At 44.3% G+C, this 25,290-nt stretch overlaps 1 protein-coding gene and 1 long non-coding RNA gene across 5 annotated transcripts in view; one reads left to right on the top strand and one right to left on the bottom strand.

The window, feature by feature from the left end:
• The window catches only part of Dixdc1 (DIX domain containing 1), a 71,873-nt gene extending 46,799 nt beyond the window's left edge, over nucleotides 1-25,074 (bottom strand). The window contains exons 1-3 of one of the 4 annotated variants that reach the window (XM_070038425.1): nucleotides 24,898-25,074; nucleotides 23,573-23,667; nucleotides 1,276-1,483 (exon numbers count right to left, since the gene is read on the bottom strand). In XM_070038425.1, the coding sequence (XP_069894526.1) occupies nucleotides 1,276-1,483; nucleotides 23,573-23,667; nucleotides 24,898-24,931 (337 nt within the window). In that variant the 5' untranslated portion in view covers nucleotides 24,932-25,074. Of the gene's footprint in view, nucleotides 1-1,275; nucleotides 1,484-15,161; nucleotides 15,308-23,572; nucleotides 23,668-24,897 lie in introns of those variants that run through there. The other 3 variants (XM_070038426.1, XM_070038428.1, XM_070038427.1) reach the window with 3 other exon arrangements.
• LOC138838931 (uncharacterized) lies at nucleotides 8,904-13,963 on the top strand. The gene is made up of 3 exons (XR_011375799.1): nucleotides 8,904-9,094; nucleotides 9,445-9,514; nucleotides 13,880-13,963. It is a non-coding gene; the product is annotated as an uncharacterized lncRNA (long non-coding RNA).
• Nucleotides 25,075-25,290: the final 216 nt, after the last annotated feature.

Raw genomic sequence — 25,290 nt, 5'->3', positions numbered from 1 at the left:
TTAACCCAAGCATTTTGGATAAGAAACACACTCAACCTATATTTATACCCATATCATAAATACTCAAAGCAGCATGCTTTGAGTTTGTAGTTTCTGTTTGACAGAAACTACTCAATAAGATTAAGGAGAAAAAAATCCTAGCTGGGCACTAGTAGCTCACACTTGTAATCCTGGCTACTCAGGACACTGAGATTTGAGGATTGTCATTCAAAGCCAGATCAGGCAGGAAAGTCCTGCTGTGAAATTCTTGTCTCCAATTAAACACCAGAAAACTGGAAGTGGTGATGTCACTCAAAGTGGTAGAGCAAAAGAGCTCAGGGACAGTGCCCAGGCCCTAAGTTCAAGCCCCATAACTGAAAAAAAAAATTTAAATGAATCAATAAATCCTCTCTTTCAGCTTGTTTCCTGGAAGTAGGAATAATAACATTGGTTCCCCAAGGGTGTGATGATTAAGTGAAATTAACAAGGTAGAAAGTGCTTAATCCTGACAGCTCTGATTACTATTGCCATTGTTATTATCACAATGAAGAATACATGAGCTGTCCACAGGTAAGCACAGAGGTGGGGGCACTGTTCTAAACCTTGCTTCTCCCACACACTTGCAAGGCCCATAACCCTCAAGAACTCCAAGCAAGGCCAGTGGGCTAATTATAAATGTTTGAGTACACAGTTTGTGCCCTTGGTTAGGGGTCATGGAAAGAAAACATATATTTACTAAACATGGTCTTATGGAGCCCAATCCATACAGAAGGAAAAAGTGGGTAAGCAAATGGATTTCAAGTAATTACCATTCAATGAGAGAAATAATAACAGTGTTATGGACAAATGCTAAGAAGACAAGGTTTGATACTACCATGTATTAAGTATGATACCCAGGCTCCAGGAAGAGTAATTCTTTTATGGAACATATATTACAGAAAGGTGACAAATTCTGTTTGCCTGGCCAGTTTCCTCATCTAGTCTCAGTTTAGACGTAGGTTCTTCTGGCAGGCCTCAATTTAGTCATCATTCCACATGATCAGACATCCCTGAACCCCAAAGACTAGGCAGAGGTTGTCCTTTCTGCATATACTCTGATTAGCCAACCAGAATACTAAGAACATGAATAGTATTGACTTTGGACTGGGAGACTCCTGAAAGAATAGGCCCAGCATACACCCAAACATATACAGTTCCAAGCACACAGTGGTTATTGACCACTAAATAAGTGAATTAACTTTGAATATGTTACGTCTTCCCTACTTTCATTGCCATATATTCTAAAGAAGAAACAACCTGCTTTGAAGGGCATATGGAGGATATAGAAGGTCATGTTCTGGTCTATGCTAGCGTCAGAGTCCAGGGCCAACTGACCAACAATCTCGATGAGATACGCCAGGATCACCCCATCCCGGAGATCCTGCCGCAGATCCTGCACAGGCTGTACTGATGGCCTCTTCTTCAGCTGTGCATTCACCCAGGCCACGTAGGCCTGTAGCTGTTGCTGGAAAACAAAAGATGGAAATAAGGGAAAAGTGACACATTATCTTATCTCCTATCGTGCACCCTCTAAGGCCACCTGAGAGTTGTGGTTTAGTGGGAAAGAAAAAATAAAGGTGGTAGCCCATGCCTGTAATCCTAGCTACTCAAGAGGCTGAGATCTGAGATCATGGTTCAAAGACAGCCTGGGCAGGTAAGTCTGTGTGATTCTTGTTTCCAGTTAAGCAACAAAAAAGGCAGAAATGGTTCAAGTGGTAGAGCACCATCCTTGAGCAAAACAAGTTCAGGGACAGCAGCCAGACCGTACCCAAACAACAACAACAAAGACGCTAAGACTCTATCGTGGTCAGGCCTAGAACATGTGTTCCAAAACTCTCAGGTTCAATGCCTATCTTCAGAGATAAAGATTGACTTGGGTGGCCCAGAAAGCATAAATTCAGCAGCTGAGTGTCTCAAAGACAAATGGCTCCTGCGTTCCTTGAGTTTTCCTCTGCTGACAGTGAGGAGGGCTAGACCTGGGAGCTCAGCCAGTTTTTCACTGCTTCCAGGAACCCACCACACTCTCCACTACAATCCCTCATGCACACAGGCATGGTGGACTGTGGCACTCACACAAATGAATGGTGCCGAACCAGAAATAAACAGCAACCCCAGCTCAGAGCTGCCTCTTCCATTGCTGATTGCTTCAGAATGAGACTTATATGAAATCATCTCACAGCCAATACAAGATTTACTCTCTTGATCCCTTAATCCTAGGATTGCCGCCAAGTTAGTTCTAATCCGTGTTTTTATATTGCCAAAGAGGATCTGGTTGCATAAAACTGACACAAAGGAAAGAGTATGGTGAACATCATCACTATGATTTGCTTAAGACAACCAGGTAGAAACATGTGACTAATGTATCCCAACCTTTGGACAACCTGACATAATCCATTTTGTCCCTTGAACAGAACATGTACTCAGATGTTTGTTCTAATTATCTGGTTAGAAGATGGGCACTTATATCTAATTAGCACATGAACAATGTCATAATTCAGGCAGCAGCTCTGTTTGGTTTCTGCATCAGCCCGAGACCCTGAACCTAAAAATTAAGTTCCAGGGCTAATTGTATTAAATTTTAATTTACTTAAAGTACAGCTGTCTCTAAGTCCCAAGTACTGCCTTAATGAAATGAAGTTGGAAATTACTCCTTGGCTGCTTCCTGATCTTAAATTAAAGCGACATTAGTTTTGCTCTCTTGTTGATTTGTGGAAATAAAGTCTTTGGGAGAGTGCGCTGAGGCAATAATGTACCAGCCATGAACGAACTGCAGGCAGTGAACGAGCAGGAGGAGATGATGGAGAATCTAATATGTACTGCACAAAACTAAGCACTATTTGTGGTATCCTACACACATTTAAGTAGTTCCTGAATGCCCGGCACAGAGCCTGACATGCAACTGAGGCTTACTAAATGGTCAGTACTGTTGTCATCACCATCATCATTCAATACGATCCTCAAAAAATATACTACAAGATGAGGTAACGATGTTCAACATGTACTCATTTCCTTACTTATGGAACTGTAAACCCTATGTACTTCACCTTTACAATTATATATATATAAATATATACTACAGAGAACACATATATGCATACAAACATGGACACACACACACACACACACACAAAATACATTAGAGTCAACATTTTCATTGTACGATAAGTTTTGATAAGTTATGTTAACTTCTCCATTGTTCCCATAGCTAGGACATAGCAGATCTGGTTTTACAGCCCAGTAAATGGGATCCGTGTATGTATCGGGGACCTCCTGCTATCCAGCTCACTCTGAAGTACACACAAGACTGCATCTTCTGCCTAACATGGGCAAGGTAGGACCACCTAAGACAGACCAGGCACAAGGAGCCTTGGGAGTGAACCTCTCTGGTTTGAGAAAAATGTGTTGAGACTAGAAAAGGCATTGAGAGTAACAGCAGAAATATGAGTACTTGGCTTATCACAGAAGTCCTAACCAATTTCCCTATAATAGTAGTATTATCACCATCAGCTCCCTCTCCATACATGCTTTTTCCATTATCCTCAAGATGAAATCCAGTCTCCTTAGCTGTTATTCAGGTCAGCCATGAGCTAGCCTTTGCCTATTCGGCTTCACCCCTACTCCTTCATGAGCTATCCAAAACTGTATGCACTCTCCAAAGACACCATGCTTTTCTTTCTCTCTGATATCCTTTTTAAGTCCTAACTCAAGCATTACCTTTCCCAGAAAGCTTTTCCAGAGCCTCTTACATACCTGATTCCTGGAGAGCATCACATAAAATCAGTCCAACAGTACTGTGAGCACAAGCACTACACTGTATTATAGGGCTAGAAAGAGCCCTGTGACCTCAAGAAGCAGGAAAGGAATGGAAGAACAAGGAGAAGCCTGCAGGCTGATAAGGGAAAATGCTACAGTGGGGCTCCTGGGTACTGAGAGTTTGAAGCCCAAGTTTAAGGGAAGGGGAGGTCCTGAAGGAGAAAAGGAAGCTAAGTGGTGACCCCAAAGGAGCTAAGGCCTGAAATACACTCCCTGCAGAGTCACATCAGTTCAGCATTGTTTGACTCAGTAACATGTGCTCAACACGTATTTGTTTGCATTATTTCATCAGGCCAGACCTGAGGTGATTGCAAAAGTTAATTGTGCAAGGATAGACAAGAACGAGTACTTTTCATTAGGTCATGACAATTTCTACTTAAGTAACTATAGCCTTTCCTGTGGCTGAAAAATAGGAGTTCATTGTCTTTGATGCAAAACTGATTAGAGGTTCCTCACCGCAGTTTTCATGCACATTAGCCACAGCTGTGGCCCTCTCCTCAGCGCAAATGATAATGTCACCTTTCTGAACACCTATTCTGTTCACAATCTATGAGGATATAGTGAGTGAGTGGTGGAACCTTGCCTAGCATACTTGAGGCCCTTGGCACCAAAATCAGCCAACCAACGGCTATGCTAAGTCCTCTTTTTTTTTTTTTTTTTGTCGGGCTTGAACTCTGGGCCTGGGCACTGTCCCTCAGCTCTTCAGCTCAAAGCGAGTGCTCTACTTCTTGGGCCACAGCACCACTTCCGGTTTTCTAGTGGTTAATTGGAGATAAGAGTCTCACAGATATTCCTTCCTGGGCTGGCTCTGAACAGCGATCCTCAGATCTCAGCCTCCTGAGTAGTTAGGATTACAGGTGTGAGCCACCAGCGCCTGGCTATGCTAAGTCCTTTAGACATTTTCTTCTAATGTTAATTTTCCAGGGAGATATTATTGTCATCTGCTTTGAGGATTGGAAACTGAAACTCAAAACAAGATCACCCAGATAGTGAGCCAAAGTAAGGGGTTCGGACTTCCTTCCCATGCCAAAAGTCTTTCTACACTTGAATGAAAGCATCTGAGATTTAAATGATGTCACTGAAACCTTTGGGACACACCTGACTCTAAGCCATCCTTTTACTATACATCCAATGCTTGAGTGGAGGCAGGGACGCATGTAGTGATCTACCCTATGTGGTTGTCAACAACTGAAGCAGCCTCAGCAGCTTGGAAACCTGTTGGAAAAGCAGATGCCCAGCTCCTTTCCACCCCTACCAAGTCAGGACTTCTATTTTAACACCATCTCCTAGGGATTCATAAGCACATGTAAGTGTTAAAAACACTAAACACCCACTGTTTCCACATCGGGCTGTACACTGAGAACGAAAGAGGAGCTGAGGACATAGCTCTGGGTTAGAGCACTGGTCTAACATGCAAGATGCTCTGAGGGTCCATCCCCAGCCTCCCAACACAAACAAACACACACACACACACACCTTGAAGCACACCTCATCCCTGTACGTTGTAAAAAATAATTGTAATATCTATGTACTGTTCTTTTGACTTTAGCCTATAGCGTACAAAGAATGGATTCTCCTTGGGTTAGTTCTTTTCTACTCCTTTCTCTGTGAGTATGCTACTTATTAATAAGGATAATATAGTTAGGTTTGTTTGCTATTGTTTCAAGGTTTCTCCCACATTCTAGTGAGGTAAGGAGGGACATTATCTGAAATGTTCTGAAAGTTAAAGCAACAGCCAGATGCTGATCATGCCTATAATCCTTGCCACTCAGGAGGCTGAGATCTGAAAATCACAGTTCACAACTGGCAAGGCAGTGAAGTCCATGAGATTATCATCTCCAATTAACTACCAAAAGAAGCCAAAAGTGGAGCTGTGGCTCAAGTGGTAGAGCTCTAGCCTTGAGCAAAAAGCTCAGGGACAGCATCCAGGCTCTGAGCTGGTGGAAGGAAGGAAGAAAGGAAGGAAGGGAGGGAGGGAGGGAGGGAGGGAAGGAGGGAGGAAGGGAGGGAGGCAGGCAGGCAGGGAGGGAGGGAGGGAGGGAGGGAAGTTAAAGCTATAAATAAAATTTTTAATGAGGCATTTTTCCATTACTCTTCCTACCCCGTTCCTACCCCGTTCCTCCCATTCCTCCTCCTCTTCCTCCTCCTCCTCTTCTGCTGCTGCTACTTTTATTTTTTTATTTTTTATTTTTATTTTTTGCTAGTCCTGGATCTTGAACTCAGGGCCTGGGCACTGTCCCTGAGCTTCTTTTGCTCAAGACTAGCACTCTACCACTTGAGCACAGCACCACTTCCAGCTTCTTCTTTTTTTTCTGTTTATGTGGTACTGAGGAATCAAACCTAAAGCTTTATGCATGCTAAGCAAACACTCTACCACTAAGCCACATTCCCAGCTCTTTCTTCATCCTTTGTACCCTATTCCCATGTATATCCTATGGATAAACAAACTAATTGGTCTCTTTACCCACTTTATGCTGATTAACAGAGCTCTGCCTTACTTATTTGTGGAGCCACAGAATACTCTCTTACATATGGGTATTTGGGTCCTCCTCCTCCTCCTCTTCTTCTTCTTCGCCCTCCCTCTCTCCCTCCCTCACTCTTTCTCTGTCTCGGTCTCTCTCTCTCTCACACACACACACACTCACACACAATGACAAACACTGCTGCAATCAGTAACTTTGCACATAGGTGTCTTCATGTTGACTGATGTCCAGCTTCAGGGTAGATACCAAGATGAAATTGCTAGGTCAAATGTCAGATGCTGCTAAACTCACCACCACAACAGTTGTACTCATCTGTTTTCCTGCCTGTTTCCCCACAGCCTTGTCCACTGAACATGCCATATTCTAATTTTTGCCAATATGGTAGGAAGGAAATGATGTCTCCATGTTGTTTAGCCCAGATTGTTTTTTAGCAGGTGTGGGAATCTATATCTTTGACTTTTTTTTATATCCACATGAATTGTTTGTTCCTGTTTTTTTCACATTTTTCTATCAAAGTGTGCAGTCCTCTGTCCCTCAAGTTCCCCATCTTTAGGAGTTCTGTATATATTACTTTTGCCAGCCTTTTGTTTTTAATATATGTTGCAGCTCATGAGTAGGCATTTTGTTTATGGGGGTATTTTTGGCAATGAAAAGGATTTTTTTTCTGTCAGTTGTGGGGCCTGAACTCTGGGCCTGGGCGCTGTCCCTCAGCTCTTCAGCTCAAGGCTAGCACTCTACCACTTGAGTCACAGCGCCACTTCTTGCTTTTTCTGCTTATGTGGTGCTGAGGAATCGAACCCTGGGCCTCATGCATGGGAGGCAAGTACTCTATCACTAAGCCACCTTCTCAGCCCCTGAAAAGGATTTTTATTTTAACCAAGTGTATTGATGTTTTATTGCCTCTGAATGTTAAGAGTCACAATTAGAAAGCCTAAGAGATGAATGAAAAATTTACCCATTCTTTTCTAGTTCTTTTTTTTTTTTTTTTTTTTTTTTTTTTGGGTCCGGTTGTGGGGCTTGAACTCTGGGCCTGGGCACTGTCCCTCAGCTCTTCAGCTCAAGGCTAGCACTCTACCACTTGCGCCACAGCGCCACTTCCAGCTTTTTTCTTATGTGGTGCTGAGGAATCGAACCCAGGGCCTTGAGCATACAAGGCAAGTGCTCTACCACTGAGCCACCTCTTATATGGTCCCTTTTACTGTTACTTTCTTGGGGTTAAACTACTAATTTTTTGTTTAACTTCCTCTTCTTTCTCTTAAAATTAAAAAAAAAAAAATTATAAGTAAGCCAGGCGCCAGTGGCTCACGCCTATAATCCTAGCTACTCAGGAGTCTGAGATCTTAGGATCTTGGTTCAAAGCCAGCCTGGGCAGGAAAGTCCACAAGACTCATCTCCAGTTAAACACCAGAAAACCAGAAGTGGCGCTGTGGCTCAAGCGGTAGAGCACTCGCCTTGAGCTGAAGAGCGCAGGGATGGCGCCCAAGCCCAGAGTTCAAGCCCCACGACTGACCAAAAAAAAAAAAAAGAGGTAAAGCACTAGCCTTAAGCTGAAGAGCTTAGGGATAGCGCCCAGGCAGGGTTCAAGCCCCACGACCGACGACAAAAAAAAAAAAAAAAAAAAAAAGCAAAAAGCCCCACGACCGACTACATGAAAACTCAACTCTGTGTTTGCACACATGCACGTGCACCAGGCACTATCCCTGAGCTTGATCTTTTTTTCTTTCCTTCCTTCCTTTTTTTCTTATCAAGGCTAACACTCTACCACTTGATCCATAGCTCTACTTTTAGCTTTTTGGTGGTTAATTAGAGATATGAGTCTTGTGGACTTTACTGCTCAGGCTGGCTTCAAACCATGATCCTCAGATCCTGAGTAGCTGAGCCACTGGTACCCAGCAAAACCAGACATTCTAAATAGGGAAAAACAGACCTACTCTAGGTAGGGTGGAGTTGAGGGTTCAGAGCTTAGCTCTCTTGGCATCTTTTTCTCCATCTTGAAACCTCTCCAACCTCCTCCCTGTACCCTGGCAACTAAAGCAAAATTTTAAAGGTTTTTTTTTTTTTTTTGGTAGCAGTTCAAAACAAACCCAAAGAAAAAAATTACACGCCAATAAACAATTGTATTTTGTTTCCTTCTAGTACTATCACTTTTACTATCACTTTATGAGTCTACTATTAAGTGTAGACAAGAGAGAACAGGTTCAGTAGAACAGAGATATCTAGAACATGAAGAGTATCTTGAACATGCCTCTGTTGTTGGTCTGTTTCCAAGAACTGCTGGAGAGGAACCAGGGGACAATGACACATTCCAGCTGGGCCTTGGTAGTAGCATAGCTAACTCTCTCTGAGGTAGCCGGCTGGCTCACACTGATTTCATGTTTCAGAGGACATATCCCTCTGCATCCAGTGGTCAGGTGACTAGGCTGCTATCACTTGCTCCACAGCCATAGCTGATTGGTCTACCTAAATTGATTAGTCAAGCCCAGCCAATCACTGGAATGTTTTGAACTGGCATTTTGGAATTGAATCAGTCCCTCCTATATCTCCCATCTCCAGCTCCCTCTTTCTCAAACCAAGCTGTAAGATACAAAACTTAGATGCTGCAGTGAGCCAGGCTGCCAATGCAAGCAGAAGAAACTCCTGATATGGAGAGCAGGGACAGAAATAGGAGGAGCCAATCTGCCAGTATTTGAGTTCTTAATGTTCTCTATGCCTCACATTCTGCTGTGCCCTACCCTCTCTGTGGTTTCTTTTTTCAGATTTTCCTTGGATTCCATGAGTCAGTAAGTTCCATTTCCTACCTCTTCTAGTTCAAGTTTGATTCTAGTACTTGCAATAATTTTTTAAGGCAGGATGAGACATACTACACTGGTGAAAGTATAGAACTAATCTCAATTTTGAGAAAGATGTTTCTAAAATGACTGAGGATTTTTATTTATTCATGTTCTGGTCCAGGGTCAGGAATGGTGTGAGCTGGTTGCTCCTTCACAGACACCCCATGTTACCCTACAATTGGGGTTACAACTCTTCTAGTACAGACAGTTCTTCATGTTCTTCATTCAGGCAGGAACGATGACCTTGAAAGCTTTCTTGCTGCCAAATGTAACTTTCCTCCTATTTTTTTTTTTTCCAGGATCTGCTCTTCACTCCAAACACAACTTTGTAAACCCAGCCTAGGCTTTGAACCGCCTCTAGGACTCAAGGTCAGAGAGAATTTGTGGGGGACTTGTTTGGTTAGAGTTGTAAAAGTCCTGAGTGGGTTTCACCAGGGAAGTCCTGGTACCTCTTGGTCCCCGCAGTCTGCTCCTTCCTGGGAAACCAGAGCAGCTGGGCTTTTGTGCAGTACAGGAGACAGTTGAGACTGGAATGGGGGGTGGGGGAGCAGGAAAGCCATTGGCTTCACTGTGAAACCAGATACCTGTGTAGAACTTAGAGACCCCGCAGCAGCAGAAGGTGAGCAGATGAGGGCCAGAGTTCCAGGGATGCTGAGAAACAGGGCCGGAAGTTTGGAAATCTTGTTGTAACTGGCCTAAATGCCTTTTTTCCCCTCTATTAACTCATTCAGGCCTTTACTGAACTAGGTAAAATTATTTCTTCATTGTACTTGCTGGCTAGTTAGGTGAAAAACGAAGTTCACCAGAAAAAAAAAAAACACCATTGAATTTCTTCTTCCTATGGACAGGATCTTGATATTAGTACTCTTGTCAAAGGATAATATACGAAGAGCTAAAGGTTTTCTGAAAAACATCACTTCCTATCCTTCTTGTTAAATTTCCATTAACTGCAAGTTTCCTAAACAATCCCTGATCCTCCATGCATCCATGCTACAAGGTTAGATATTCAATAAATGCATGGAAATGGATGGAAGGGTAACCACACTCTTAGTCTAGAGTATCCCTTGTCCTAGAAAAACCCCAGCCCCTATCTAAGCCTGGCCACTCGAGGCTACCACTGTGAGCACTTCAGTGAGCACCGGCTCACAAACAGCACTACGCATTCAGAGAAAGGTCAGTTTCGAGCCTTTGGTCTGAGAAGGCCAGACAATAAGGCCAGTCATGGCAAATGAAGCATTTCTAGTGCTCCCCACACCCTCAAAGCTGCCAGGAGTGTGGGGGGGAGGCCGTGACACCTGAAAACCAGTACCCTCCCCCAGTGGCACACACCCAGCCAGCACATCACACAGGAGGAGAACCACAAAGCTGCCTGAAAGCTCTCGGCCAGGGAGCATCTGTTGAGCTGGCATTGGCTTCTGTGGGAACGAAGCCAGGAACCTGGTGGGAGGACAGAAATCAGTCTGCATAGAGAAAAAAAAAGAAAGGAAAGAAAGAAAGAAAGAAAGAAAGAAAGAAAAAGAAAGAAAGAAAGAAAGAAGTCTGCAAGTTGTGGTACTTTGTTACATTAAAGACAGCAGGGCCAGGCACTGGTGGCTCATGCCTGTAATCGTTGCAACTCAGGAGGCTGATATCTGAGGATCATAGTTCAAAGGCCAGCCTGGGCAGAAAAGTCCCTGTGAGACTCTTATCTCCAATTAACTACTCAAAAATTGGAAGTTGTGCCATGGCTCAAAGTGGTAGGGCTCTAGCCTTAAGCAAAAGAGCTCAGGGACAGCACCCAGGCCCTGAGTTCAAGCCCCATAACTGACCCCCCCAAAAAAAAAGACTTAGTAGGCCTTTGATTCTATAGCCAAGCACAGAAGGATTTGTGGAAGTGTCTAGCAGCCTCCTGTGGATCCAGGGATGTGATGATACTCCACTGGGAAGCACGAAGCACTCAGGAGTGATGCTCCCGCCACTCCACCTGCCAGTACTCAGTGCTCCCCTTACTGCGATGATACCTGGCAAAGGCTCACATGCCATTTCTCAAGGACTGCCAAGCAGATCAATTTTTTTTCCAGGCAAGGTCTTGCTATGTTGCCCAAGCTGTTCTCCAATTCATGGACCCAAGTGATCTTCCTGCTATGACCTCCTGAGAAGCTGAGACTACAGGCATATGCCATTTCACACAGCCAAATAGATACCTCTCAATGTGAATTTCAGTTTGTATTTTTCTACTAAGAGGAATACTGGTAGGGAAAACCTGCCAGGTGATAGGCCCCAAAAGGTTAACATTCAGCCAAACTAATTTTCTGTCAGGTACAATGTCTAGCCTCTCGGGTGTTCACTCCGAAGTTCACTCTTCTCCACAAGTGAGATTTCTGTATCACCACAAGTATGGGACCCTGAGCATTTACTTTATTTTTTTCAGTATAATTTTATTGTTATTATTAAGGTGTTGTACAGAGGGGTTACTACTTGATAAGTCAGGTAGTGAGTATATTTCTTTTGGGACAATGTCACCTCTTCCTTCACTTTTGCATTTGCTTTCTTTATCTTCATTGGCCTGTGAGCTCCATCAGGACACAGAATCTGTCATTTGACTTCTATTTTCAGAGCCTGGCATGAGGCCTGGTAAACACGGTAATTCAGCAAACGTCTAGTGAGTGATTGCTTGCATGCATCTACCAGAATAGTAGGGGGAAAATTCTAGCTTTAATGAGCAAGAAAGTTGGTAAATATTTAGTGATTTTCATGATATCATTAACTAGAAGTTATCTCTCCAGCCATCCACAAACATTATTTCTTTTTTTTTTTTTTTTTTGGGTCCGGTCCTGGGGCCTGAACTCTGGGCCTGGGCACTATCCCTCAGCTCTTCAGCTCAAGGCTAGTGCTCTACCACCTGAGCCACAGCGTCACTTCCGGCTTTTTTTCTTTTTTGCTTATGTGGTGCTGAGGAATCGAACCCAGGGCCTCAGGCATGCAAGGCAAGCGCTCTACCACTGAGCCACCTTCCCAGCCCACAAACATTATTTCTTTATGACATTAAGCATCCTATTATGTTCTAGCTTTCTGTATTAATCCCTTGGAAACAGGAACTGAGTAGAGTGTTTGTCAACACCTAAGCAATAAAGGGCCAATTCCTAAATGAATGAATGGTACTGGCCAAATCCTATTACAATCTTAGGACTATCAAAACCTTCCAATGCAAACACTAAAGTCTTTTAAAGAAAGTTCAGTCATCAGGAAAAAAAAAACACTGGCAGAAATTCATCTTGGCACATTAACTGAGGACAATGTTCATATAATACCAATAATCAAGTGGCAGAGAAAACAAATAGCTTTGAGGGAGAGGCAGAATGGGGAAATTGTCAACTATAGAAAACCCATCACAGAGGAGAGCGAGGAATTCCAGTTGCCCAATCATAAGGATAATTCCCAACAAAACCAACTATGTCAATAAAGGGAGGGTATACTGACATCATTGATGAGGATCGATTCTGTGAATTATTTGCCAGGCTGACAGGTTCGATGAAGGAAATGTACAGAAGAAAATTCTGTTGTGTATCATTATACATAATATATCATATGAATTGAGAACAGAGGCCAAGAGTGGGTAGAGGAGAGATGTTTTGATTCAGAAGGCCAGGTTTCTCTCTGTAGGGTTCTCTTATAATTAACCAATTAGGACCATAGCTCATATGGCAGTTTTTTTCTGCCACAGAGAATGAGGTCATAGCCCCTAACCACACAGACTTCTAAAGCATCTTGGTGATGAAGGATAGCTTCGGATATGGATCATTCCCAGGAGGGGACTGGATACATGTGTAGTATTCTTAGCCTCAGTAAAAAGTGTCTCAGAGGAATTAAAAGTGTATTCTGATGCTGGCTTTTAAGCCCTATTTACATCGTATCGCATGACTCAAACCAAAGTGACTGAATATAACTAGATCTATTAAGGAACCTTGAAGCCTGAACTAGGTCAAACAGGGCCCCACTAATTCTGGAAGGAACCACTCATACCACTGTTCGGTAACACAAAAGGGGATTCTGTCTGCAAAAAGAATTCTTTAATAAAATGGATTATCTATGTGAAAGAATTATTTGAAACTGCAAAGGACCAGTCAAGTTGAACATATTCATGTTTTTATTAAGTAGAGGATATTTTTTTCAGAAAAATGGAAAGTGTTTATTGGCTTTCCCAAATCTACTAACAGAGAGGGACAGACATACATTGGTCCACAGAGAGGGTAGGGGAGAGTTTATGGGATGGGTAGAAAAAAAAATCAAGTATCAGCAGGGAAAAGAGGTGTTACTGCCTAATTCCAGAATAGAATTCATAATAAAGTTGTACTTTTGTCTTCAGGAAAACTCTCCCACTTTCCCTGTCTCCCTTGCTTTCCAAGATTTGGAGGTTAGTGGGTATTTACAGAAGTACCCAGGGATGAAAAACATAGCCAGCCCTCCTAGCTGGAAGATTTAGAAGTAAAAATGAGCAGAAACAATGACTAGGGCTAGGGCTGTGCTGGTTTTCTCCTCCTAATCAGACACTGAGTCCTGATGCCTGGGAGGATCATTAAAAGGGAGGAGGCCGCAGGACGACCCAATGAGCTTCTGCCACAGACCGGTGGACAGGTCAGCCTTAGGCGGGCAACGCAAAGGCAGAGAGGGAGAATGGAAAACCTTCCTGGCTTTTCTGTACCTCAACTCTCTGCCTGTCACCCTCTTTGTTAACAATGCTTTACATGTGTTCAGACAGGAATGGTGCAAAGCTGAGGAGCCCTGCAGTGCAGGCGGGGATGCAAGCTCTGCCCTTCAATGAATTGTGACACCCCTCGGCCAAAGGAAAATTCCAGCACAGTTGCTGAGGCTGGGACAGCATTGCTGCAGTTTTTCCTCTCTCGGTCAGGAACAAGGCTGGGGAACAGGGGGCCAGGCCTGGGGGAGAGGGCTCTAAGGCAGGTCAGAAACTGCAAGACTTCCTAATTAGAACCAGAAATCCAGGGAAAGAATCTGTCCTGCAGCTGTGGAAAATCGTACACACACATTCACAAGACTGACTTCCTCTGGAGAAAAGGGGGAGAGGAGTGTGAGGACAAAGGTGCTTCCATCTTGCCTGTCACGTTCAGACTGCAGACGAGAATTAAGCTGGGGGTGTCGCGCAGTGATGCAACACGTGCTCGGCATGGGTCGGGCTCTAGGTTTCAACTCCACTACCCAAACAAAAAGGGAATGCTTTCCTAGGTTATTTCACTAAAAGCTGTTTCGTTGTTGCTTTTAAACTTAAAGAATCTTAAGGGCTGAGGGGTGCAGACAGCTCAGCGGTAGAAACTTCCCTAGCACCCCCAAAGCCCTAGGTTCAATATCGAGCCCAGCAGCAGCCACAACCACGGAAATAAACAACTTCCATTTAAGATCGGTGGAAAGAACAGGAGAGGGAAAAGGAAGGGGTCACGACGCCCGGGATGCTCCGGTGAGATGCAGAAACAGGAGGAAACAGAGCAAATGGCAGAGGTGGGGGGGGGGGGGGCGGGAGCAAATGATACAGAGGCTCCGGCCCTCGCCCATCCCACCTAGCAGACCCGAGGCTGCAGTGCTGGCTCCCGGGGAGCAGAACGCTGGCTTCCCGAGCCGGGCCCCCGGCGCGGGGCCCCTCTCTCGGCGCAGCCCTGGGGCGGGCCGGGAGTTGAGGCTGGCGCGGGGAGGGCGCGCGTCCCGGGCACCGTGGCGGTCCGCCCACCCCGGGCCCCGCCACCCTGGCTCTCGGCTCAGCCCGTGAAGCGCTCACGTCTGCCTGGTCTTGGGGGGGGGGGGTCCCCCGCCAGCTCTGCGGGAGGCCGGCGGCCCGCGGACGTCCCCGCGCTCCCGCAGCCTGCACCACGCCCACCGCCGCCTCGGGTGGGGGGGCCCCCCTCCCGCAGACGGCTCGCCCCGGGGGTCCCCGAGACGAGGGTGAGGGTGGGGGGGACTCCTCTCCGGCCCTTCGGCGGAGGGGGGTGCGGAGTGGGGGCCCGGGAGGGGAGGGCGGGACGGTTACCTCATTGAAGCCCTCCTGCAGGACGTCCAGGAGGCTCCCGCGGGCCAGGCAGGCGAGCATCGTTCCCGCCGGGGTCCCCGGGCGGGGGTGTCCGCCGGGCGCCCCCCCACCCACCCCGCCTCCCCTCAGCACACAAAGGCTCTCGGCTCAGCGCAATGGGGGAGTCTCGGCGGAGTCCCGCACGCCACTTACTGGAAACCCAGACCCGAGCCAGAGCAGCGGCTTGCACTGGGCATGCTCGCGCGGGGCCTCTGGCGGCGGGACCCGGCGCCGGAGTGGTTCCCATAGAAACGGCCGGGCGCGCGCCGGGAGCGGGCTTGCCCCGGCCCGCGGCGTGTGCGCGCGCAGGCGCGTGCGTGCGTGCCTGCGGGAGAGCCCGCGGGCGCCGGCGCGGGCGGGAGCGTGCTCGGTACGCGCGTGCCCACGCACAGCAGGAGTGCGGGCCGGGCGGGTCAGCACGTGCTTGCACGCACGCATACGAACACATACACACACACACTCTGACACATACGGAGTGATGCCAGCGTGTGCGTGTGTTTGCAATCACACACACCAAGATTGCAGTGCGCGCAGCGTGCATGCACACACACATGCACACACACGCTGACGCAAGAGGCCATGCAAGCATGTGCATGCGGTGTGTGCTTGCACACACACACACACACACACACACACACACACACACACACACACGCTACACTCCATCACCAGGTGGGTGAAAAAACAAGGATTTTTTTCCCCCTTCCTTCCAGACTAAGGGGCTGGGAGTGTTGCCAGGCTAAACAAGAAGATGCAGAACGAGACAAACAGAAATAAGGAGGTGGGAGGATTGGAAGGTAGAGGGAACCATAGCTTCTAGCAACAGTGGGATACAATTAATACAATGGTGTGGTAACAATACATACAGAATATCACAGAATCACAACAGACACCTCAAAGATAAACTGAGGATGACCAAAGCTTTACTGAAATGTGTTTTTCCCCCTCTTTTCTTTTTAAAATCACTGCATAAAGCTTAAACCCTCACCTGACATGGTAGCATACACCTTTAATTCCACTGTTCAGGGGAGGCTGAAAAACAAGGAATGACAGTTTGAGGCCAGCCTGGGCTCCAAAGCCAGGCTGTGTGTCCAGAAAAAGAAGAGAAAAAAAAAGTAAAACGTAGAATTCAGTGAGGTTATTGTTGTTGTTTTAAATAGAGTTGGTTCTGAGCTATCACAAGGTGCAGGGCCTTGAACCTGTTAGGCAGGCACTAGCCATGCAACTGCTCTACCATCTGAGCGGTGCCTGTGGCTCTGTGTATGCTGGTTATTTTGCAGATAGGGTCTCACTTCCTCTCCTGGGAAGCCTAGATTGTGATCTTCCTGATTGTGCCTCCCAGTGTAGCTGAAGTGAAAGGCACACCACCACACCCAGCCATTTATGGACTTGTAGTCTACAGTCCTCTTTGCCCAGCCTGGCCTCAAAAATTCTCCAGATCTCTGTCTTCCAAGTCGCTAGGATTATAATCCTTGAGCCACTGTGTTTTGTACTTGCTAGGCAGGTAGTCTACCACTTGAACCAGAGTTCCATCCCTAAGTGGGTTTTAATTAACATTTTTATTTTGCTGTTTTTGCAGCAAAAAAAAAAATTGGCCTGATACATTTGATAGAGCTAGCTATAGACTGCTTCAGATGAAACAGTTATTCCTCTTGTGACCATGATTGAAATCACAGCCTTGATTAGTTTTTGTTATGAATACTAGTCAGATACATCCTGTCCCGTGCAAACTTACTCAGCTAGGAAAACTGGAGGTTGAAAGAATGTCCGTGTAGTATTGTGCCTTGTGAGACCAGATGGAGGTGAAGAATGTACAGATTGTTAAGGCTAAGAATAGGTCAGAGCCTAGTACAAGGGCATGGCTGGTCAGTGACAAACAGTTTAAACAGCCAGGATAAGCTGGGAATGTGGCTTATTGTACAGTGCTTGCCTAGCACACATAAAGCCCTGGCTTCCATTCCTCAGTACCACATAAACAGAAAAGGCTGGAAATGGCGCTGTGACTAAAGTGATAGAGCGCTAGCCTTGAGCACAGAGAGGCTCAGAGACAGTGCCCTGGCCCTGAGTTCAAGCCCCAGGGTTGGGGAGGGGGGCGGAGGGGGGACTGGAGCCAGGACACTATGTATGTTTTCCCTCAAACCTCCCTTAGTAAGTAAAGTCAGTAACAAGTCTAATGAATCGTATTCAACCTAATGAACTCCTTCCTTAAGTCACTAGAGGAAGAAAATCTTTATGTGAATCAACGAGACCAGCAATAGTTTGTCTGATGTCTAAAGATGCTAAGCACAAAAGTCTTCAGCAAAAATAGACTTGCCTCTGACTACCACAGGCAGGAAGTAAAGGGTATTGAATGGTTGCTGCTGGCTAAGTGTTCTGAGTTCAACTCTAGCTAAAGCTAGGGGAATGCTATAACACCTAATTAAGCTTGAACCTGAGCAGCCCATAAATCAGACCACTGGCCTTCATAATCTAACTGGGGAGTTTAATTGCCAAGAACTCCCTTCATTGTGAATTACCTCAGTTCATGGTGCAATGCTGTCAGGAGAGATGTAATCTATGTGAATGCAAAGACACCCTTTGTTAAGAAATGAAATTTCCTTATATGAAATTTCCAATGATACACACTACACGTATCATGAGGCCAAACCAAAAGACTCAGTTGGTGGATAAATAGGGAACCTGATTGAGAAACTACCATGCTTTGGACCTATAGCAAAAATCCCTAGACATCAGGGGAAGCCTGCTGACACTTACCTGTTTCAAGAAATCGCTGTTTCTTAAACAGTGATTTAAACTTTTTTTTTTTTTTTGCCAGTCCTGGGGCTCAAACTCAGGGCCTGGGCACTGTCTGAGCTTCATTTTTTTTGGGGGGGGGGTCCGGTCGTGGGGCCTGAACTCTGGGCCTAGGCGCTGTCCCTCAGCTCTTTAGCTAGCACTCTACCACTTGAGCCACAGTGCCACTTCTGGCTTTTTTTTTCTGCTTATGTGGTGCTGAGGAATCGAACCCAGGACTTCATGCATTGAAGGCAAGCGCTCTACCATTGAGCCATCTTCCCAGCCCCTGAGCTTCTTTTATGATCAAGACTACCAATTGAGCCACAACACCACTTCTGGCATTTTCTGTGTATGTGGTACTGAGGACTGGAACCCAGGGCTTCATGCATGCTAGTCAAGAACTCTACTGCTAAGCCACATTGCCAAGCCCAAAACTTAATTTTTTTTTTCATCAAAGTAGGACCTGTAAACTTAATGCTTCTGAAAAAACTTATTAAATAATTGAATTTTAAAGCTCCCAAGTAGAAAATTGGTTCGTTTGGCCCAGCTCCCTTATTTCCTATAAGAAGGAATCAATAGAGGGAAGGATGCAGGGAGTGTGACACAGGGGATTGATTGGATTGGAATAAATATAGTGCAAGCGTGTGGAGATGTAACAATGAAGTCCACCTCCCCCATAAGTGATATAAACCAATAAAAAGAAGAATTATTCCAGGCCAGGGGGTTGCTCATAGTCATTCAGAAAATTAATTTACATGGGAGCTAAGATTTGAACCAAAGGTCTCTGAGGCCTGGCTGTGTGCCCAGTGCATATAGCACTTCACAGCATGCTGAGAAATTATGAGAGAATTGGGGCAATTATAATGACTTGATAAAAGTCATGTATGAGTTGTAGAGCACTTGTCTAGGCTCGGGGTTCAATTCCTGGGACAGAAAGAGAAAGAGAGAGCCAGGTGCTAGTAACTCATGCCTGTAATCCTAGCCAAGATATGAGGATTGCAGTTTGAAGCCAGCCAGAGCAGGAAAGGCCGTGAGACTCTTTGTTGTTGTTGTTGGTCGTAGGGCCTGAACTCTGGGCCTGGGCACTGTCCCACAGCTCTTCACCTCAAGGCTAGTGCTCTACCACTTGAGCCACAGCACCACTTCTGACTTTTTCTGCTTATGTGGTGCTGAGGAATCAAACCCAGGGCCTCATGCATGCAAGGCAAGCACTCTACCACTGAGCCACCTTCTCAGCCCGGCCATGAGACTCTTTTTTTTTTTTTTTTTTTTTTTGGTCAGTCGTGGGGCTTGAACTCTGGGCTTGGGCACTGTCCTTGTGCTCTTCAGCTCAAGGTAAGTGCTCTACCACTTGAGCCACAACTCCACTTTCAGTTTTCTACTGATTTATTGGAGATAAGAGTCTCACGGACTTTCCTGCCTGGGCTGGCTTTGAACCGAGATCCTCAAATCTCAGCCTCCTGAGTAGCTAGGATTACAGGAGTGAGCCACCGGTGCCTGGCTCTGGGCCGTGAGACTCTTATCTCCAATTAATCACCGAAAAAGTGGGAAATGGCACTGTGGCTCAAGTGGTAGAGCACTGCCCTTGAGCAAAAGGAGCTCAGGAACTGTGTCCAGACCCTGAGTTCAAGCTCCAGGACTGGCAAAGGAGAAAGGGTCGGGAAAGGGAGAGACAGAGACAGAAACAGAGAGACAGAGACAGAGACAGACAGAGAGACACAGTTTGACTGAATCAGAGACAGAGACAAATATGGGAAACGAGTGGCTCATACCTGTAATCCTAGCTACTCAGGAGGCTGAGATCTGGCAAGTTTTGGCTTAAAAACAGATGAGGCAAAGAAGTCTTCATGATACTATCTCCAAAATAATCAGCCAAAAGCTAGACAGGAGATATGGCTTGAGAAGGAAAGAGAGACAAAGAGAGATGGGGGGAGGGGAGAGAGAGGAGAGAGAGAGAGAGAGAGAGAGAGAGAGAGAGAGAGAGAGAGAGAGAGAGAGGAAACTAAAAGCCACTCAAATATTTAACATACCTATAATAATAACAAAACTGACTTTTTTTTTTTTACTGTCAAGTCCCGTATTAAGCATTAATATACATACATTTGATGGTCACATTTACCCTAAACCATTTAATTTGCCCCAGACCCAGTAGCTACCCAGTGGGTAAAGCCTAAGTCTGGTTCTTAATCATTCTGTAATACTTTCATATGATGCTGGCAACACAGAAGTTACTCAGAAAATGACTTTAAATGAATGAAGGAACCAATGGAGGAAATATTTCCAAGTATATTTGTCCCTTCTATTAATAAATAAAACATGTTTTCCTAATTAAGACTTTGAGCCTTAAACAAAACTGTCATTTTGGTGAAAACACTGCCCGTGACTTCTCTCTCATGTAAAACTCAGATGTGTGAAATTCACACCTAGGAAAAATTTAACACTTCTATTATGGGCAATCATTCATGACTAAAGAAGCAGAAAGACAGTTTTAATAAAAACTTTAAATTATCAATGAAAATGTTATAAATGACCCTCAAAATAACTCCTTAATCTTCTTTCTCTCTTCTCATACCAGCTGAGTTCCTTAAGGGTAACATGTTTACAATTTCTATTCTATCTACATTTCCGAGATGTCTGTGTAGTCATATGCAAAAGAGGCTTATACCAACCAGCAAAGGATACTAACATATCCTGATTCCCTAACTGTCCTTTATTTTTATAGCACAGGGATTTGAACCCAGGGCCTCATGTATGGTAGGCAAGTGCTCTATCCCCAGCCTTAAAATAACCTTTAGTCTGCATGCCACTCTACATCCATCTTAATCTTTCTCAGATAATACATTTGGTTTGCTGCTTTACTGTTCAATGGCTTCTAATACTCCTTTCATGTAGTCTGTCAGATGGAAGTTCTGTCCAGCTTTGGGGGCTCGCTCCCAAATCACCTCTGTGCAAGTTAGAGTTGTCATTTAGCTGGCTCATTTTCCTAACTTTCTTTCTTTTTCTTTCTTTCTTTCTTTCTTTCTTTCTTTCTTTCTTTCTTTCTTTCTTTCTTTCTTTCTTTCTTTCTTTCTTTCTTTCTTTCTTTCTTTCTTTCTTTCTTTTTCTTTGCATTCTTTTGTCAGTCATGGGGCTTGTACTCTGGGCCTGGGCACTGTCCTTGAGCTCTGCAACTCAAGACTAGGGCTCTACCACTTTGAGCCACAGCACCACTTCCTATTTTCTGGTGGTTAATTGGAGATAAGCGTCTCACAAATTTTCCTGCCAGGGCTGGCTTTGAACCTCAATCCTCAGATCACTAGGATTATACACAAGAGCCACCAGCACCAGGCTTAGTTGGCTCATTCATCTCCATGTTTTCACAACTTAGACTATCCCATACTCCACCCTGCCGCCACTCATGACTCTACACCTAGCTCCTACTTCCTCCCCTCAAGCTCTACTTTCTCTGGAACAACTCTGACCACTTTTTCTTTCTTTTTTCTTTTTCATTCTTTCTTTTTTTTTTTTTTTAAGGGATGAACCCAGGGCCTCATATGCACTAAGCAAGCTCTCTACTGCTGAGTTGTATCCCTCCTCTGATCACGCTTCAACACCCCTTCAAATCTGTATTCTCAGGCCTCTTTGCCTGATTTGTTTTTATTTTCTCTATAACATTCATCATTTCTGTGGCTATTCTATATTTCATTGTTTGGTTTTGCTGGTGCCAGGGCTTGAACTCAGAGCCTCGTGCTCTGGCCTGGTTTGCTTGGTCCACTGGCACACTACTACCTGAGCCATGCTTCCAACTGGTTAATTTGCAGATGAAGTCTCACAGGTTTTTCAACCTGGGGATTACATGGAGCTGCAGTCCTCCAGATCTCAGCCTCCTGAGAAGCTAGAATTATAGGTGTGAGCCACTGGTACCCAGTAATTTGTTCCTTTGTTTGTGAGACAGGGTCTCGCTGTCTAGCCCACGCTAACTGCAAATTCACAATTCTCCTGCATCCATCTCCTGAATGCCAGGATTAAAGGAGAGCATCATCACACTCAGCTTATTTGTCCCTTTATTTGCTGTTTTTCCCTTGAAGAGCTTACCATGAGTTAGCTCATGAGGGCAAGGAGTTTGGTATTTTTTGTTACTGCTTTTTAAAATTTGTTTTTACAATATTCGGTGCCAAGAAAACTGTCTGGCATGCAGTAGATGTTTAATAAAATACTGACTGAATACATCTTTCTCTTTTTAAAATTCAAAGTTTTAGTATGTTCAATGATGTGCCATTTAACAGTTATGGTTAATTTAGGACTATGGATCTTTGTCTCTATAACTATATTCTGAAGTCAAATGAAAAATTTTGGCATTCTGTATTTCCCTTGACAAATGCATGCATTCTTTCATTCAACGGCCACTACATATATGTTGGGGATCTATTATAAATAATTACATGCCAGGTTCTATTCTTTAAGCAAAAACTTGAAGAACTAAATTTACATTTAAGCACTCATACAACACACAGAGACAAGAAACAAGACTGAAGGGGAAAAATAGTGAAGGAAGACTTGGAAAACTGAGAATTCGAAGCTAGAATTGGGGAAAATATACAGGGTGAATGTGACAGACGAATGGGTAGAAGAACAGGAAAAAAACTGAGACGGAGTAGTGAGAGACTAGGTTAGGATGGTGCCAAAGTAATCACCAGATGGTATTGCTTAATATAAACTGTGCCAAAGCAGATATGCAAATACAGTCTACATATTTTTTTTTTAATTCACATTTCAAGATGCCTGTTATCCTAATCGGTGAAAATTAGATTGAGATAGCACCATCTGGTGGCTGTTTTGGAAGTAAAGTAATCCCTGAGTTTTTTCTATTAGGCAAACTGTAAGGGCTGCCTTGCTTCTTTCTGTATTGCCAATATCCAGCCTGGTCAGGGAAGCCCATGAGACTCCAATTAAAAAAGTTCAGGGACAGTGCCCAGGCCCTGAGTTCAAAGCCCTCACCCCCACAAAAAGAAAACAAGGGTCAAAAAATGTTATATAATATGCTCTCATGCAAATTTACATCAGAAAAAAGACTGGACAAATACATTCTAAAATATAATGTTTGTTTACATATAGGAGACTGTTGAATTATTGTTTATTTTTAATCCTATTTAACCATATTTCTGAAGTGTTCTGTAATTAACATGTTATCTCTGCAGTAAACTTTTAAGTGTTTTAAACACTGCAGACATTCTAATCAATTGTAAAAGAGTTTTTCAAGCTCTGACAGATTTTGTTAATTCAAGAAAAACAAAGCAGTGTGGGGGAGGGGAGGGATAGTGACAGAAAACAAAGGAGTGGGTAACAATGTTCGACAAGAAATGTACTCATTACCTTACTCATGTAACTGTTACCCCTCTGTACAGCATCTTCACAATAAAAATAAATTAATTAAAAAAGAAAAACAAAGATGATGAATTGAGACTCAAGTGAGCTAAAATTTCCACAAGGTGAAGCAAGAAAAAGAAGGCAAATATTCTTTGCTTCTAGGATCTGAGTTCTGATAGAGAAATCCCCCCCTCCCCAGTGTAGAACTGAAATTCCAGAAATATGCTCCCAACAGAATACCAGAAACTTACAGAGGGCTCTGTTGGCCGCAAGGAGTCACAGACTCTCATGACCACCTGTGTCTCCATCTTCAGAATCTCTAGTAGAGCTGAATCAGGGCCATCACCTTAAATAGAAAAAGGAAGAGATGTACAACTGTGCAGGAAGAGAGGGGGGGAAAAATACTCCAAAATATTTAAACCACAGCTGGGAATATGGCTTAGTGGTAGAGTGCTTGCCTAGCATGCATGAAGCCCTGGGTTCCATTCCTCAGCACCACATAAACAGAAAAAGCTAGAAGTAGAGCTGTGGCTCAAGTGGTAGAGTGCTAGCCTTGAGCAAAAGAAGCTCAGGGACAGTGCCCAGACCCGGAGGTCAAGCCCCAGGAATGGCAAAAATAAACAAACAAGTAAATTTAAACTATCCTAGTAAGGATCAAGTCCTTCCTCCTAAATCTACCAATTGCCATCATCTTGAAGTGTCAGCATTCGGATTCTGATTAACAGGAAATGTATCCTATGATAGTGTTGACATCATAACCTGGCTACATCACAAAGCCATTTCAAAGCTTATTTAAAGTGGAAACAAGAGGGTTTTTTTCTTTGTTGCTGTTTTTGTTTTCTTTTGTCTTGTTTGTTCATTATTTGTCTTTGGGAGTATAACGGGGGCACAGAAATGGAGGGACAAAGGGTGAATAAATGCAGCAGTGGTACTCACTAGACACTTTGTGAAAAATAAACTATACAACTTGTGGGTGGGGACAGTAGGGAAAAACCAAGAGAGAGCAAGGGAAGGGGTGACATTGTCAAAAAAAGAAATGTACTCTTTACCTGTTCTTATGTAACTGTAACCTCTTTGTAATCACCTTTATAAGAACAATAAAAAATACAAAAAGAAGCTTATTTACTTAGGTTTTCATAGGAATAAAGAGCAATGTTTCCTTACTCTTTTCCTTCCTTCCTCCATTTATAAGCCAAGGGCCAAAAGCCGTATTCTGATGATAATCAGTAGACAACATGGCAGCTCTGACTCCAAACTCTTAACTCTTTTCATCCTGAGAAATTCATTTGTAACACAGAAAGAAAGCACTTAACATTCCCACCCAGAATTTGTATAAAGAATTTTAAAAGTTTACAAAGTGTTACCTACAGCATCTTATGTGATACTGAGAGTTAATTTTTCTTTACTCTCAGCTAACATAGAGAAAAGAGGCTAGGGACTTAACGCTTCTGCTGGTTAGTGACAGAAGCAGTCCTCTGGCTCACTTCTTCCTAGTCCCCTTGCAGAACATGCTGGAAAAAATAATGTTAACATCGTCTACGATGATGATAGCAGTCAACCCCGATCACATACTTACTATGCAATGGTGGAAGTGCTTTAAAGTGTCTCATCGACACTCTATAAAGTCGGTATTATTATTATTACCAACTGTGTGTGAATGTCGTCGTGCATGCACGATTCCATTTTTAGTACTCTACCCATCTGCAGAGAATCGCAGGGATCAACCATCAAGATTGAGGTATCTGGAAAGAAAGAAAAGTGCATTTCCACGGTTTTCCACACCCTGAAAGTCTGCGACAGGAAATGCACCGTAAGAATCTACAAAGCCCAGACCCTGAAAGTTCCCCCTCCTTCCCACCTCACCCTCGTTCCCATGTGCATATTTAACCATGAGTAAGAATATTGTCCAGTTACCTGTCCCTCCCAGCCTTTCTGGTGGATCCAGTCAGCACTTACCAAGAATTTGCTG

Source organism: Dipodomys merriami, unplaced genomic scaffold (assembly GCF_024711535.1).
Source record: "Dipodomys merriami isolate MVZ:Mamm:240054 unplaced genomic scaffold, mDipMer1.0.p SCAF_29, whole genome shotgun sequence".
Lineage (NCBI taxonomy): Eukaryota > Metazoa > Chordata > Mammalia > Rodentia > Heteromyidae > Dipodomys > Dipodomys merriami.
This window is presented reverse-complemented; position numbering and strand designations above follow the sequence as displayed.